This window comes from Hermetia illucens, chromosome 6, assembly GCF_905115235.1.
Source record: "Hermetia illucens chromosome 6, iHerIll2.2.curated.20191125, whole genome shotgun sequence".
NCBI lineage: Eukaryota > Metazoa > Arthropoda > Insecta > Diptera > Stratiomyidae > Hermetia > Hermetia illucens.
Window position 1 is genome coordinate 83,252,012 of NC_051854.1, and position 15,938 is coordinate 83,267,949.

The 15,938-nt window shown below is 42.8% G+C and overlaps 1 protein-coding gene across 2 annotated transcripts in view; it reads left to right on the forward strand.

Annotated features, from left to right (window-relative positions):
* The window catches only part of LOC119659896, a 266,867-nt gene extending 256,229 nt beyond the window's left edge, over nucleotides 1–10,638 (forward strand). Inside the window, exons 9-12 of one of the 2 annotated variants that reach the window (XM_038068220.1) lie at nucleotides 20–335; nucleotides 471–869; nucleotides 976–1,835; nucleotides 9,027–10,638. In XM_038068220.1, coding sequence (XP_037924148.1) covers nucleotides 20–335; nucleotides 471–869; nucleotides 976–1,835; nucleotides 9,027–9,282 — 1,831 coding nt within the window. In that variant the 3' untranslated portion in view covers nucleotides 9,283–10,638. The remainder of the gene's footprint in view (nucleotides 1–19; nucleotides 336–470; nucleotides 870–975; nucleotides 1,836–9,026) is intronic. The other variant, XM_038068221.1, reaches the window with a different exon arrangement.
* Nucleotides 10,639–15,938: the final 5,300 nt, after the last annotated feature.

The window sequence follows — 15,938 nt, forward strand, 5'->3', positions numbered from 1 at the left end:
TAACATTGGAAATTTTTAGTTCGCGATTAGTCTACAAAAATTCTAAACCAGACTTTGTAATTTGTACGCATCGGCAACTCATGGAAGAAGAAGGACGCGATCTTTTAGGAAAGCGCACGATGGATTTCAAAGTCAGTTACCTCGATACAGGACTAGCATCCACCTACTTCAGCGAATCGGAGCAGCTTGTCGTGGCTCCAACTGGTTCACCAACTTCTCTACCACCACCTGTAACACCTCAACGAACAAGTAGACGATATAAGACACAATTACGTGATTTTCTCTCAACGTGTCGATCGAAACGTAAACTACAGCAAACATCTCCATTGGGTCAAGTAAGTATGGCACTATATATTCCTCCTTAGGGAGTGAGCACTCTTAGCATAAGCTTTAGAACGTTCGGACACCTATAATCTGATTTTTTCTGTGACTTGAGGTATAGATGAATTAACTTTCGAATATTCCCGCAGGTTACATCGCCCGCTCCAGTTGTCGAATATATTCCGGATCCAGCTGCCGCAGTGGCGGCTGCTTATTCCAATTTAAATCCAATGTATACAACATCCCCGTATGCCTCGGCTGCAGACAATCTCTACATGACGCCTTCCGTACATTCAACGAATTTCTACCCAGTGACAGAGAACCTCTTTCATCAATACCGTCTTCAAGGGGTGAGCGGCTATTACCCCGAATATCACCACACTTCAACTCCGACGTCATACGTGACGAACGGATTCTTATCATACGATGGCTATGGAATATCAGCCAAAGAAGAAAAGTGGCAAGATTCAACCAAATACTATAGTGGGACAGATGTAGCAAGCAGAGGGGTTTATAGTGGGTACTGCAGTCCGACGTCAACGCCACAGGTGAGACACGTGTCGCTGGCTGAATTCTTATTTAGAACTTGAACCTTGAAAACAATATATCCAATTGCTTCAGCTGGAAAACCTAAAGTAAACTTTCAATTTCCAGGTTATCCATGTCCCCCTGAAAACTCCGAAATCGTCACCACAACAAATTATGGAGGTAGTATCGTGCTCTTCGGGCGGTCCCTCACCAGTGAATAGTACCTCGTCCGTAGCAATCAATGCAGCAGCAAATCACGTAACGAACAGTAGCAATAACAATACGAACAGCAAAATCAGCAATACGTCATCCAATAATGCCAATACCAATGCAAATATCCCCAACGGAGGAAATGCAATAGTAACAATCACCCCCAAAGTTGAACAGTCCCCGCCCGAACATTACGAACGTCAGACTGTGCTTATGTGGGGAACGGCAGCACCACCGCCAAACGCCAATAATACCACCCCAACTCCAACAACCAATACAACAACCCGTTCACCAAATCATACACCCACTTCCAATGGCCTGTACAACGAATCAGCCGCACAATTGAAAATCGATGACCCTCATCAACAACAACAACTGCATCATTCTAGTCATTTAAAATGGAATGGATCGCACAAGGATGCCTTGGTATCTGACGTGCAAGTCTACCAAATTCACCAGCAACACCCGCCAACGGACAATGTCGAAGCCATCTATGGGAGTCACTTGAGTGGTTCACACCAGCATGCTGGTGGCCATATTGTAGGAGCAGACCACCAGTCACCTCATCATGGGCATTCTGATGTTCTTATGCAAAATACAGCTGGAAGCCACCAACCTCATCAGCAGCATCATCAGCAACATCAGCATCATCTGCAACATCAACAGGCACACCAAGCAGTTGGGACGAACAGTAGCTGCGAGGTATGGAGTCCTGCGTCCTACTCGCAATACCAGTATTTCACTTATCACCACGCTCCTCAGCACGCAAGCACTCAGTGAGTGTCGAACTTTTAGTTGAAATGCTTTAATTTAGTTACCTTTCCCAATCCTGTTTTTTAGAATTTTAGTTAAGTAGAGTTCAATGGCTCCACTAAAACTAGTGAAGTTTTCTTTTAAATGCTTTAATAGTAGCACAAAAGAAATTTTTGTAAAGTTAGTAAGTAGCGAATATTACAAATTATCCTTTGTTGCAGCGGTTGGTGAGATTCGCACCAGGGCAATCAAAAGACCTGTCCAAAACGAAGCGATGCAAACACTCCCTATTACCACCGTGCATCGTAATGAACCATACAATGAGATAATTCAATCCACCGTGTTTCTGCTTGGCCCATTTTTCAACACACGAAATCAATGTATGGGTTCAATGACCTAATCATCTTACCGTCCCTGCCATTTTCTATATAGTACTTTCTAGTGAAAGTTCACAGTCGCTTTGGACGTGTGCGCCCTTCTTCTCTAGAAGTGCCCGTACGCTTCATTCGCTGCAAGATTCAAGGAGATTATTCCCGCAATGATACTCATTGCGCCAACTAATACTGTCCTTTCTGAACTCCACACTTTCAGTGCAATTGGCCGATGTGCCAAACTCACCTTTCTTCAGTTCACAACATTGTCCAATGCCATCGATTATATTTTGGTCCTTTGATGTTCGGCATTATCTCCACTAGAGATGTACTGGTCTTTTCGTCTTCTCTTATCTACAGTCCAAATGTTGAATCGATCATCAGCCTCAGGTATATAATGAATTGAAAGGATCCGATAATCATAAGCCCGGGTGTTAACAGTTTTTCCTACAATTGGTAATTATCACTTCCTCCAGGTTTAGTTCCATTCGTAAACAAGACCCGGTGGTATGAATGATCTCACGTCAATATAGTCTTACATTTGGTAATGTTTCACAACTTCAAACACTACTAGATTGTCTACGTTCCCTCCTCTGAAACGCGAACCACTCCATTGTGCATTATATTCTATAGCAGGGGCTCCAATAGGAGGCCTTGTGGAAAGTCCGAAGTTACTATGTGCTCCTTAAGTCCATTGCTTTTTCCTAACAGAGCAGCTCATCTGAGAACTAGTCCTTGATTAACCGAGCCAAGTAGCAACGATGATAGAACTGCCTATCCAAACTCCATACTATCGCTCCCGTAAGCTCTATACTTGTTATGTATCACCCTCCCTAACACCTTCTCAATGAAGATGACAGTTCTTTGGGCCTTCAGAAGCAGAGCCCACCTCCACTTCTTCTAATGGGCAGTAAAATATTCCTTCCATTATGGACGATTCAAATCAGCTTGTGAACCATCGGGATCTGGGAGCTAACTCGAGAGCCTTATTCGGAGACCTGAACAGCCTACCTGAATCAACCTTGTTTCTAATACGTCGATAGATCCCACGCCACCCTAATACGCTACCCTCCCATCAGTAACCACAAGGTCAAGAAGACGTCATGTTGGGGTATTAGGTGAAGTCTATTCTTCTCCTTCTGTGGAAATCAAGTTATAAATATTTGTTAGCAACAGCCAAAGGTACGTCACTTACAATGGTTTCTGCCCACGTGTCTTATTCATTATTATCATTTAGGCTGCGCAATACCATTGTATGCACTCCCATTTGCTTCTTCGTATAGCTTTTTGAGGTTACTATCGGCTTCCCGGCCCTTTAGCAAAGAGACAATAATCTCGACATTGCAATTTTCTGGCTCCATCAGTTCCTTCGTCGTTCCCTTCGGGTCTCAAGGAATGTCTCCGCTAAACCAGTCAAACATCCCCGTTTTTTTCGTCGGTCTTCGTTTCTAAAGTCTTGAATTTGCAAAGAAGTCACAATTTTGACCTATTATAATTTTGTTAGTAATAGCGTGATTTTTTACCAAACTTGGTAGGATTATGTTCTATGTTATACCCTCATCATTCATTTCATGGTGCTAGGATGAACTTAATATTATCCTTATTTGAACAGATATGGATATGGCAGGTATTTCGAAGCCTAGGCACTGTATAGTGGCAGCCTTTTCATTTTTCGGTTAGATAGTTTCTGGTAATAGGTCCATTAAAGAAATGATCACTTTCGAACCTTCCTTCCCCTTCATTCCCCACCTTTCCCACAAGTGTCAAAATCAAGGCCGGCTTCGGATGTACTGATCGACACCTTTCATTTGATACCCCACATGTCTATATTCGGTAAAAAAAAAATGTACATCCCCCTTTTGCATATATCGGCACCCCCCGCCCCCGAAATTCGTCGTAAAAGGATGTAACTCACTACAAGCACGAGTACTCACAATTTCTACCTATCCACCAAATTTGACGCCAATCGCTTTCCGAGAAAAATGCGTGTGACAGACGACAAACGGACAGACAGACAGTAAAGCGATTTTAATAAGGTTTTCTTTTACACAAAACCTTAAAAACGCTCTGGTGACCCTTGTGGATGTAGAGGTCGCTCAGCCCCTAAACCATCCCTCTCGATAAGACGTAACCCTCTACTTCTTGGAATATTTTTTTCTTATCGCAGCATTACGTATTCCTCACTCAGGTTACAGGTTACTACAGGTTACACTACCGAAATTTCGGTATGGTCCAGGAATTACCGCGTCTGTATTTGCCTTATTTTGGCTTTACGAAAGCAGTAATGGAGGTTGATTTATATTATCTTCAGTTACGAATGCAGTTCAGCTGACTCCTAAATATCGGAATGCCTCCACCTGCAATGTACAGAACGGACTAAATGACATGACCCTTTCCCACACAATTTATAAATTTTTTGATGTGGCATGCTGGTGCAAAATCCCCGAAATCAGGACACCTGCGGCATATCTTGAAAAGTACTTGATCCCGGAGTTTGCGGATGATCCATCCTAACTTCGATTGATGGAATTGCTCCTTCAATGCAGCGAAGATATCTGCTCGCGAAGTAACCTCGTCTAGGTCCTTGTATTCGATAGTTATCCCTTGTTTTCTTCACTTTGCTGCAGAAACTATCGACAGATGTCTCGATGGATCTATTCAATTCCAGCATTAGATCCCCTTGCTGTATTCGCCTGATGTAACTCACACTACCCACGTCTGTCAATCAAACTTTCAAGGTGTTCTATGAGGTATTCTAGAATTATTTCAGCGAATATTTTTGAGACAGCAGACGAACACAGAAACCTTTTTCATCATCCCCCTCTTTAACTCACTAATTTAGAATACCCAGGATTTTCGCGTAAGTTGAAGTGGTATTCCATTACATCCATTGGAGATCAAATTTCGGCCACACTATTCCGTTTTGAATCGGGAAATACTCTGCTCATCATTGTAGATGAGACGCTAGATGACCGCTAACGTTTCTCATAGAACTATCAAAGGCTTACGACGACAAAAATGAAATCGATATTTTTCCTGGCAGTGTCTGCTGCGCTGACCAATGCGATTTCAGAGCTCCCTTTCGTCACGAGCTGTCTTGGACACTGTAGTTACAGAATCCAGTTTGCTGCCCGTTGAGAAAACTTATTCTTTGGGTCCGTCCTGCGCTGTTTACAAAATTCTTATATTAGACAGGCAGTTTTCTAATATGGCCCCAGAAGTGGATGCACCGTTCATCTCCAGGTTCTTTTTGATTAGGCTCCAATTGAGTGCATTTGGCTACATTTGTCGAATTCAGGGTAACAGCGATGCGATAGTTACCGGTACCACCCTTTGGTGGATTGGATTTTCATCCGAGCCTCCGCTTCTCAACTTTTCTTCCTCCTCTGTCCTCTCCTGTTTTTCTAGCTCTCCTCGAAATTTTCATGCCTTCTTCTGAAGAGAAAACAAAGAGTTTTCCACAGCAAAATGAAGTTCATATCCGCATTGGGTTTTGCGAAAATGACTTTCAGCCCAATGTCCCGTTCATAATGCCGATTAAGATAGTCCTACGACTGACCTGATTCTCAGCCGGTATTACTACCAAGATTGAATGCATCGTTAGCGACTATTTGGTTTACTCCCCGATGAATAAATGGTAAATTTAGTAGAGGTTTGAGGCACATGGGCTGCATAATTTATTTGGGTCAAAGCACCCGAGCCTTCCTTCTAGTAGCTTTCTATTATTAGCAACAATTAGCCGCGGGCATCAGATGGGGAATGCATGCGTCGAAACGTGTCTAATTATGAATATGTAGTCGAGTGAACCTATACTCATGAACATGCGAAAGTCTTACTTACACCACAGGATGGGTGTTCCTCCACTGCACACCTAATAAAAAGCAAATCGACTCATGCAATCTGTACCATCATCAACTGTTTAACAACCGGTATCCAGTCTAGGCCTGCTTTAATAAGGAAGTCCTGACACCCCGGTTTTGCGCCGAGGCACACCAATTCGATATCCCTAAAAGCTGCCTGGCGTCCTGGCCTACGCCAACGCTCCAGGTCAGGCAGGGTCTGGCTCTGTTGGCTGCCTACAACCGGGCGCGGATTTCATCGTCATAGCTGTTATCGGTTGTGCTTTTCGGCCCTAGATAGGCGAAATTATCAACGATCTCAAAGTTGTTGTCTCCTACCTTTATTCTTCCCGTTCGATCAGTGTGGTTTGATGTTATGGTTGGTTGGTTTCTGGTGGTGACGTTGCCACCATATATTTTGTCTTGCTTTCATTGATGTGCAGCCAAAGATCTTGCGCCAATTGCCGCCTACTCGATCTGGATGATGGCAGTTTGTATGACTCAGGTCATTCTTCCCATGATGTCGATATCGTCAGTCTGGCCCACTAGTTGGGGGAACTTAAAAAGGATCGTACCGCATTTACCTCAGCATCACGGATCACTTAGAGTGGGTAGTGGCAGTATTTGTCCGTCGTTTTCAGTTGGTGGGACATTCAACTCGTCGATGTTGTGGTTGTTCAGCAGTTCATTAAAGTACTCAACCCATCGCTCCAATATGAACATTCTGTCCAAAATCAGATTTCCTTCTTTGTTTCAGCAGGATGAGCACCGAGGTGTATAAAACTTCATCCAGCTGATTTGTTGGTGAAACTTTCGCGCCAGGTGCCGTTACTGCCTGTACTTTTCGAATTGTGTTTGTGGAGATCATTTGTTGATGCTTCATCTCCAGGATCTCTGTTGACTGCGGTTATTGTAGCATCCATTTCCCATTTATAATTGTTGCGGAGGGCTAAGTTGTAGTGCAGTAGTGACTGGCATTCTCACCTACTTAAACCGCCCCTACTTTCTCCTCCTTCCAGCAGGAAGATCCAACATTGACCCCTGTGATCCTCCTGCTGTGACGGTGGACTGCTCTCGTACCAAAGTTCCGAGAGGTAATAACTAGGGGCACCCGTCGTAGCCAATGAGCTTTTTTTATTTTTGACGTCCAACATCACCACGGAACAGCATTTATTAGATGACATCGCGTCTCCAGCTAGCTTCAAACCTGCGTCTAAGGCATCGATCGTTGAGTGCGCTTGTTGAAATCCAAATTGTACCTCAGATAGGCCACCCTTATATTCTATTATAGGAAGATTATTGCAGATAACCCGCACGTATCTTTTGTATCGTGTGAGAAAGCAAATGGAGTGGCATGATGGTGTATTCACCAAATACGCTGATAAACTAATCGGGTCTGATCGATTTTAACGAGTTTAACGGCTTTATTGAGAACAGCATCCAAACCGAGAGCTTTATTATCACCGATTCTCCTGAAAATCACTGCAAGTTCTTCCTCAGTTACTGCTGGTGTAGACGTCCAATGCTTATTTATATTTTTTGCGCTAGCCTTTATCGGGGGAAGTGCGCCATTACTATATCGAGTAGAAGTCGCGGGCAGGTCAGTGGTGGTGTTTGCTCTCTAATCTTCTTCGTAATCATCGCGTTCGCTATTCCTCAGGACTTGTGATCCGCCTCCGTGCAAAGTTCCTTCAAGCATTCTTGCTTGCTTGCCTGTATAGCCTGCTTAAGCCTACCTCGAAATTCGCATATACTTACCGTTTCTTGTCGAAGTCTGGTTTTCCTCTAGATCGTTGGCAGATCCTTCTTGCATGAAAATATGCAGCCCGTAATTCTGCGATCTCTTTTTTCACCAAGAGTTTGACCACCTATTATTTACGATAATTTTTCTGACGTCGCACCACCGGCATTGGGATCTCCCAATGGCATCCCTATGAACTTTTTCACGACCCTCCTTGATTTCTAGCTCCGTGGAAACGCACGTCGTCACATGACCCATATTCTATCTGGAGGGAAATTGCCTGATAGCCGCTATGAGTATAGTGCTCACTGATAACCCGGACCATTCTCCTCACCAATGTAATACTTACATATGTCAGATCGACTTTTGGGTCCGATCTTTCCGCAGGAAAGTTGAATACATTTCCGGTATTTGCAAGTACCAAATTTAGTTCCTCAAAAGCCTAGAGTAGGATACAGCCCCTGGTGTTCATTGTTCTACTCCCAATCCACCACCCACGCGTTGAAGTCACCCACTACGATTTTGTGGTTTCGACTTGTTGCATCGGCATATCTAGCATTTCCTTGAATTCTGTTATCGTCACGCTTGGGGGATCATTGCAACTATTTCATTTTATCATTTTAGCCCTGACGGTTCCAACTTCTGGAAACTCCATCACTTCTTGTATGGTTTGATTTCCACACGCGCTGATTATGGCCGCTTCGATTATTAGATGATTGCGAGAGTAAGTCTTGCACTGCCATGCAGTGGTTCAAGTTGACCTTTCTGAGGACATCGGCGTATGTTTTTTCGAGATGGTAGCCGTAATCTTCTTTTACGTGTCGCACTTTTTTTTCCGCCAGCCTTGGCCCATGCTTCCCTGGTTCCTTTCCGGGGCCTTAGATCCCTTGGATCGATTGGAGTCGGCATTGTGGTTTCCAAGATTTTGGTCACTTTGTTGGCCTTCCCTTTCTTCTCTAATCAGAGGACTTTTTACCATTTTGCATCCTGCAAGGTTCTAAAGGAATCGTTTGCGCCCTTTCTAATCATTTTTTCAAGCTCACTGGCTTGCTTAAGTGAAGCTTGCTTTCTCCGAGTCACTTTTGACGGCCTTGGCACTATTGTACAGTACACGAATGGCTCTGACTGTTTTGATGTTCCAAATTTGTTTGTTTTAAATTAATGAGCTAATAGGAGTTTTTCGCTTTAGCGCTTTCTTTAGAAGAACTTTTTGAATACTATGTTGGATATCGGTTCCTAATAAAGCTATGAAATCCTTTTCAGATCATCCTTGGCGGCCGACAGCAGTCAATCGCCCTATCTTTCGCGCAGCAACGGTTACATGGATGCACATCATCACCCGGCCCACCATCATCTTCACCATCATCCGCATCATCAATCGCAATCACACCATCCCCATCCTCATCATCCGGTCGGCACCATCTCTCCAATATCACCGCTCACACAGCTCTCGCATACGCATCCAACGCGTACTCCGATCACCCGGACGGGAGTCCTTTGTTGTCCTTCTCTGAGGTGACCAACACATTATTGAACCAATAAGGAAGCTCTTTTAGTTCTTTGTTAATATTAAATCCGCATATCTTCTATTACAAAAACATTCGTTCGAAACCGTTTCCTTAGCCAACATTTATCGAGTTTTTATTCAAATTTCTCAAACAGTAAGATCTTCAAGTAATACATGGCAAATCCATTGGTATTTCCAAACAAACCTTTTTTACAAAATACGCGAATACCAAGAAATATTTATTCATATCGAATTTACTTTGTGCAATTCCATTTAAAAAAACTTACTGCACTTAGAGCAAGTAATCGAATGGTGATGCTCATTTTCCAAGTTTCATTGAAATTTAAGAAATAACTGTTTGTATTATATCAATAATCATAAGAATATCATTCCTAAGTATGTAACTTTTATTGTAAATAGTCTACTGGAATTAGCAGCAATCAACGCATTGCAATAACGAAAAATTAGAGAAATAGAAACGTAGATAATACAAAATATCGAAATAATGCAATTTTATATTTTTTCTGTGATAAGCATTTAACTAAAAATATCTCAATCTTCGAATGCTGGAGGAGTTGCGTCCTTGTAGCCTATTGTGTATATCAATTCAAACAATGCACAAATTCTAGAAACTTCAACTATTACCACTTAAGCTCTAAGATATTCCGGCGATCCAGCCAACGCAGATATTACCCAAAATTAGATAAAGAATATTATTTTTGACAGCAATAAAGCAATTCCTTCCAGAACACTCAATCCAAAGATTAAACTAATTAGTATTCCTAAGAAAGCAATTTTATATAAGAAGCGTAGCGAACTAAATGGTTGTAAAAGTATTAAGCGATGACAGCAAAAATGTTGACATTCCTTCACGTATGTTTTCCTCTCCCATGACAAAAACTTCGGATACAGGCATCCTTTTTTTGTAAAGAATTCCAAACCATTCTTTTATAAAACAATAGCAAAAGATAGCGTATGTCTAACAGATTGTGTAGCTAAAATTTCATTGATACTTGTAACTTTCTAATGAAAATTACGTAAATTTCTAGTCCTCTTGATATTGAGTAATTTATTTTAATATAATTATTATTAAAATCGAGTAAAAAAACCAATTTTCAAGTTATATAAGATTTATTAATACTGAAGAAATATTCCATATTCTATAGTCTCGGAAATTTGAAAAAATATCAAAAAAACTTTTCCAAAATAAATGATACAAGTCTTTCGCAAGCAATCTAAACCTTTAAGATTAGATTATTACCAAAACTAAACAAATTTCGACAACTGAATAAATTATACTAAAGTTATTAGTCTTATGTATTGAATGTAATTTATTAGATTGAATAAAATATAACGTGTTTAAGATGAGATTGTTTTGGTGTTTATTCAAATCCAATACAGTAAATTTCGCAAAAAACGAAAGAACTATCACTTCTGTGAATGGGCGACACAAGCGCCTCTGGAACCCCTCATGCGGGTTTAGCAGTATCTCCCAGAGCAAGCTATTATGAATGGAAAGGTACATTTCAGAGTCGGAAAGGTGGCTCCCGCGGTGGACAACAAAATGGCCACCACGATTTCTAGTGTGCTTTGTTATACCTATCAGTACCGGGTGGGATGAAAAGTTTGTAGGCTAACACACAGATGGCGCTACTAGTATCAACCCATATAATTTTTAGTTAACCCTAACCTTCAAAAGACACATGGATTTTGAACTAAGAAATTGAACCGTTGAGAACGTCAAAACAGTCCACAAAATAATTTTGGAAAACTGGAAAGTGAAGTTGATCAAATTAGTTGAAGCTCTAAGGATATCAAAGGAAAGTGTTGTACATATCGTGCATGAATATTGGGGTATGCGAAAGCTCTGTTCAAAGTGGGTGCCGAGCGAGCTCACAATCGACCTAAAACAAGCAGAGTTTGAAGCTCGTCCTCTATAAAAAAAAGTCGAATTTATACGTCGATATGTGACAATGGACAAAACATGGCTCCATTATTTCACACCAGAATGAAAACCATCGTCATCTGAGTGGACTGCACGTGGTGACCCGACTCCCAAGCGTGCAATGACGCAACAGTCGCTTGGCAAGGCTATGGCATCGTGTTTTGGGTAATATTATACAATGGATATGCATTGTATAATATTCATTGGTTATCTGGAGAAGAGAAAAAAAATTAATAGCGTTTATTACATAGCATTGAGTCCGGATAGCTGAGTTTTTAGAGGACAAGACTGTCGTACAGAAGGTCACGGTTCAAATCTCACTGGATGCGGTGGAATTTGTATCGTAATTTCACGTCGGATACCAGTCGACCCAGCTGCGAATGAGTACCTGAGTCAAATCAGGGTAATAATCCCGGGCGAGCGCAATGGTGACCACTACAGGAGAATGCTCGCTGGAAAGAAATTTAGCGCCGATGGAGAGGTAATCGCAAGGACTGAGGCCTATTTTGAGACTAAAGGCAATTCGTACTATAAAAATTGTATGACCGCTACAATCGATGTATCGTCCTTGGAGGCAACTATATTGAATAATAAAACCAAATTTTATCAAAATTTTAGATCTTCAAAGCCGTCCCATAGCATTTATGAACGTCCTCCAAGATCTGTTCCCCTGTGTTCACAGTCTAATTCTAGCTAGATCGGGACAATCGCACGAAAAGTGCCTCCTCTCCTCAATTTCTATAAAGTGATCTGTAGCGTTTGCCGACTCCAGGTGCATAGTCCGCTATAGGCCCGTGCTCCGTACAGACTGCTGTATTCCTTTACACATTTACAATTGTTGAAACGGTACTATAGGACCCAGTGCGAAACCTGCATTAGAACTCACAATAGAGAACAAAACCTGGGAAACACCTGATAAACCAACATCAATGGCTCTACTTTCAAACCCTACCTCTACCTCCACGCGGTGACCACTGGGAGGTCTTTCTTAACATGACAGGACAAATTGTACCAACTAGTCCACGAGGGTAGAGGTTGGGAAACGCTGACAACCGTACACGGAAAACAACTTGTTATGATGCCACAAAAGGAGCCTAGGACGGGATTGATATCACAACGACGAACCCGGCAACGAAAACGGAATAACGATTTGTGTATCTTCTCATAGAACTTGCGCTCCCTATACAGATGGAAGCATCAGCATCGCGAAGATGAACAGCTACCAGGAAAAAGATTAAAACACCTAATGAGACGAATTGAGAGGCAAATGAATGCGGAAAGACCGTCGAACCCAACGACTTTACTCCAGACCGAGATGATTTGAAAGAACAGTCCGTTTCCCTATATTGCTGTTACCGGCCGTTACCCCCAAAAGGCCCAAAGCTCCGGGGGATATCATACTGTTAAAAATTGTGGGGAAATGTTCTTTTCACCTTTTCAGCTCCTCGTCATAACCCCCATCATTGGTGGAAGTGGAGTTTGATATTATATTAATCATATTCCGGAAAACGTTTACCACTTTTTAGGAAAAGTTTAAGCTACTAGTGAAAGAGTTATACGACAATACTCCGCTGAAGGTCCTAACTGGAGTTCTCCCGCTCCGGGGCGTGTAGCGACTTTAATTTTTATCTAGAACCAAAAAGTTTTTAATTTTACATCAATAACTTAATTTCTAAGAATATGAACCACGATGCAGTTGAAAATAATCAAAATCAAAAATTTTGCAATTTTTTTTCACTAATTATGCAATAAAAGGGACGCTCAAAATTATGACTTTATCCTAAACGTTGATTCGCATTCTTGGCAGTTTTGTAAATAATGGTGGCTCCGAATTTCACAGTGACCGATTTATTACTTTTAGAGCTAGAATTCTCGCAAATGTGAGTCGTTTTGAAGAAAAACACATTTGAAAAAAAAGATGGTTTGAAAAATACCCTTTAGACATTTGAAGACATTTATTTCTCTTAATTACAAAGTCAAAGGGTAGTATAGGTCCCAGGGCGAAACGTGGATTGGTACCCACAATGGAGCATAAAACCTGGGAAATGCCTGCTGAACCAACACCAACACTCTACTACCAAACCCTATCTCCACCTCCACGTGGTGACCGCTGGGAGCTCTTTCTTAACGAAAAGCTGCAGACGGAGAAGGATGAAGGCGAGTCTCCCGCGCCTAAAAACGGGACAAATTGTACCAACTGGTCCTATAGGTTGGAGGTTGGGTAGGGCTGACACCCTACACGGAAAATAACTTGTTACGAAGCCACAACAGGAGCCTCGGACAGGACGGACTTTAAAACGACGGACCCGGCAACGACAACGGACCAACGATTTGCGCATTTTCTCATGGAACGTGCGCTCCCTGTACAGAGATGAAGCTGATGAGCAGCTAGCCGATACCCTGTCCCAATACAGGGCTGATATAACAGCGTTACAAAAGATGCGATGGACAGGGACTGGTTTCTTGGAGAAGTAAACCATGTGCTCGGAGTAGGTTTCTTAGTCAACCAAAAAATGAAACCTGCTGTAATCGGCTTTGAAAACATAAGCGAACGGCTATGCACTCTGCGTTTGTGAGGCAAGTTTAGAAATATAAGCCTCATAAATGTTCACGCCCCCACAGAGGAGACTGCAGAGTTGGAGAAGGATACCTTCTACGAGGCAGTAGAACGAACCCTCGAAGCCTGCCCCAGATATGATATCAAAATCATACTAGGGGATTTTAACAGCCATAACCATAGGCTCCCATAACTTACACGAAAAAACAAATGATAACGCACTACGGATAATTCAATTAGCAGGGTCACACGAAATGGTTGTTGGAAGTACCTGGTTTGCACGGAAAGCGGTCCACAAACATACGTGGGCCTCTCCAGACGTGGCCACTTTCAACCAAACTGACCATGTGTTGATCGAACGCCGCCACCTCTCACCCTTGATGAATGTCAGAACATATAGGGGGTCCAATATAGACTCGGATCACTATCTCGTTGGCATGGTGCTGCGAGCTCGAATAACAATACCACCTAGAATCCCCTCTGACAATCAGGTGAGAGTGAACACTGAAGCCATCCACAACACAACCCTCCGCGACACCTATAAGAGGGAAATGGATGCCGCAACAATCGCGGTCAACAGAGGACCTGGAGATGAAGCATCAACAAATGATCTTCACAATCACCTGAAGAACGTTATCATGGATACGGCCACAAACATACTTGGCCCCAGCCGCAAAAGGAGTCGGAACGGCTGGTTTGACGATGATTGTAAGCTAGCAACGGAACGGAAGAATGCCGCATACTGAGTAATGTTGGGCGCAGAGACTTACCACGAACTCCGTCGACCGGAGAAGCGACTTCACAGACGGAAAAAGGAAGCCTGGGAGAACCAACAAGTCTGTGAACTTGAAAAGTACAGGGACCGACCGCACCAGGCGCGGAAATTTTACCAACAAGTCATTAGGATGAAGCCTTATACACCTCGATGCTCATCCTGCCGAGACAAAGAGGGAAATCTAATTTCCGACAGAATGGGCATAGTAGAGCGATGGGTTGGGTACTTTGATGAGCTACTGAACAACCAGAACATCGGCGAGTTGGAAGTCCCGCCAACTGAAGACGACGCACAAATACTGCCACCACCAAGTTTAGTAGAAACAGTCCCTGCAATACATCGGCTAAAAAATCATAAGTCGCCAGGAGCCGTTGGAATTACAGTCGAATTGGTTAAATATGGAGGCGACCAGTTACAACAGGTGGTTCATCAACTTGTGCTCAAGGTATGGGACAGCGAATCAATGCCTGACGATTGGAACGAGGCATTATCTGTCTCATACATAAAAAGGGAGATATCACAAAGTGCAGTAATTATAGAGATCTTATAGATGGTACTCAGCAACGTGATACCGTTGCTGAGTACCATCTATAAAATATTCTCCACTATCTTGCTAGGCGGGATAGCCCCATACGCCCAGAACATCATTGGCCCATACCAAAGAGGCTTCACTCCAGGCAAATCAGCAACAGATCAGATTTTCTGTGTGCGGCAAGCAATGGAAAAACTGTTGGAATATGGATAACAGTTGCACCATCTGCTCATCGACTTTAAAGCCGCCTATGATAGCATGGCCAGGGTAAAACTGTACACGGCCATGAGAGAATTCGATAACCCGACGAAATTAATAAGACCGACTAGGCTGACCCTGACCAATGTGCGAGGCCAGATAAAAGCAGCAGGATCACTCTCAAGACCATTCGACATCAACAACGGTCTACGACAAGGGGATGCGCTATCATGCGTCCTCTTTAACCTGGCCCTCGAGAAAGTGATCCGTGATGCTGAGGTAAATGCAAGAGGTACGATCCTCTTCAAGTCCACCCAATTACTGGCCTATGCTGACGATATCGACATCATGGGGAGAACCACCCAAGACGTACAAACTGCCTTCATCCAGATCGAGCAGGGGGCAATCGGCTCGAGATCTTGGGCTGCACATCAATGAAGGCAAGACAAAATATATGGTGGCAACGCCAGCACCGAAGACGAATCAACCAACAACATCAAACCGCACTGGTCAAACACGAAGAAGAATAAGCATAGGAGAATAACACTGTGAGACCGTTGACAATTTCTCCTATCTAGGGTCGAAAATCACAACCGATAACAGCTACGATGATGAAATCCGCGCACGGTTGTTGTCAGCCAACGGAGCATATTTCAGCTTA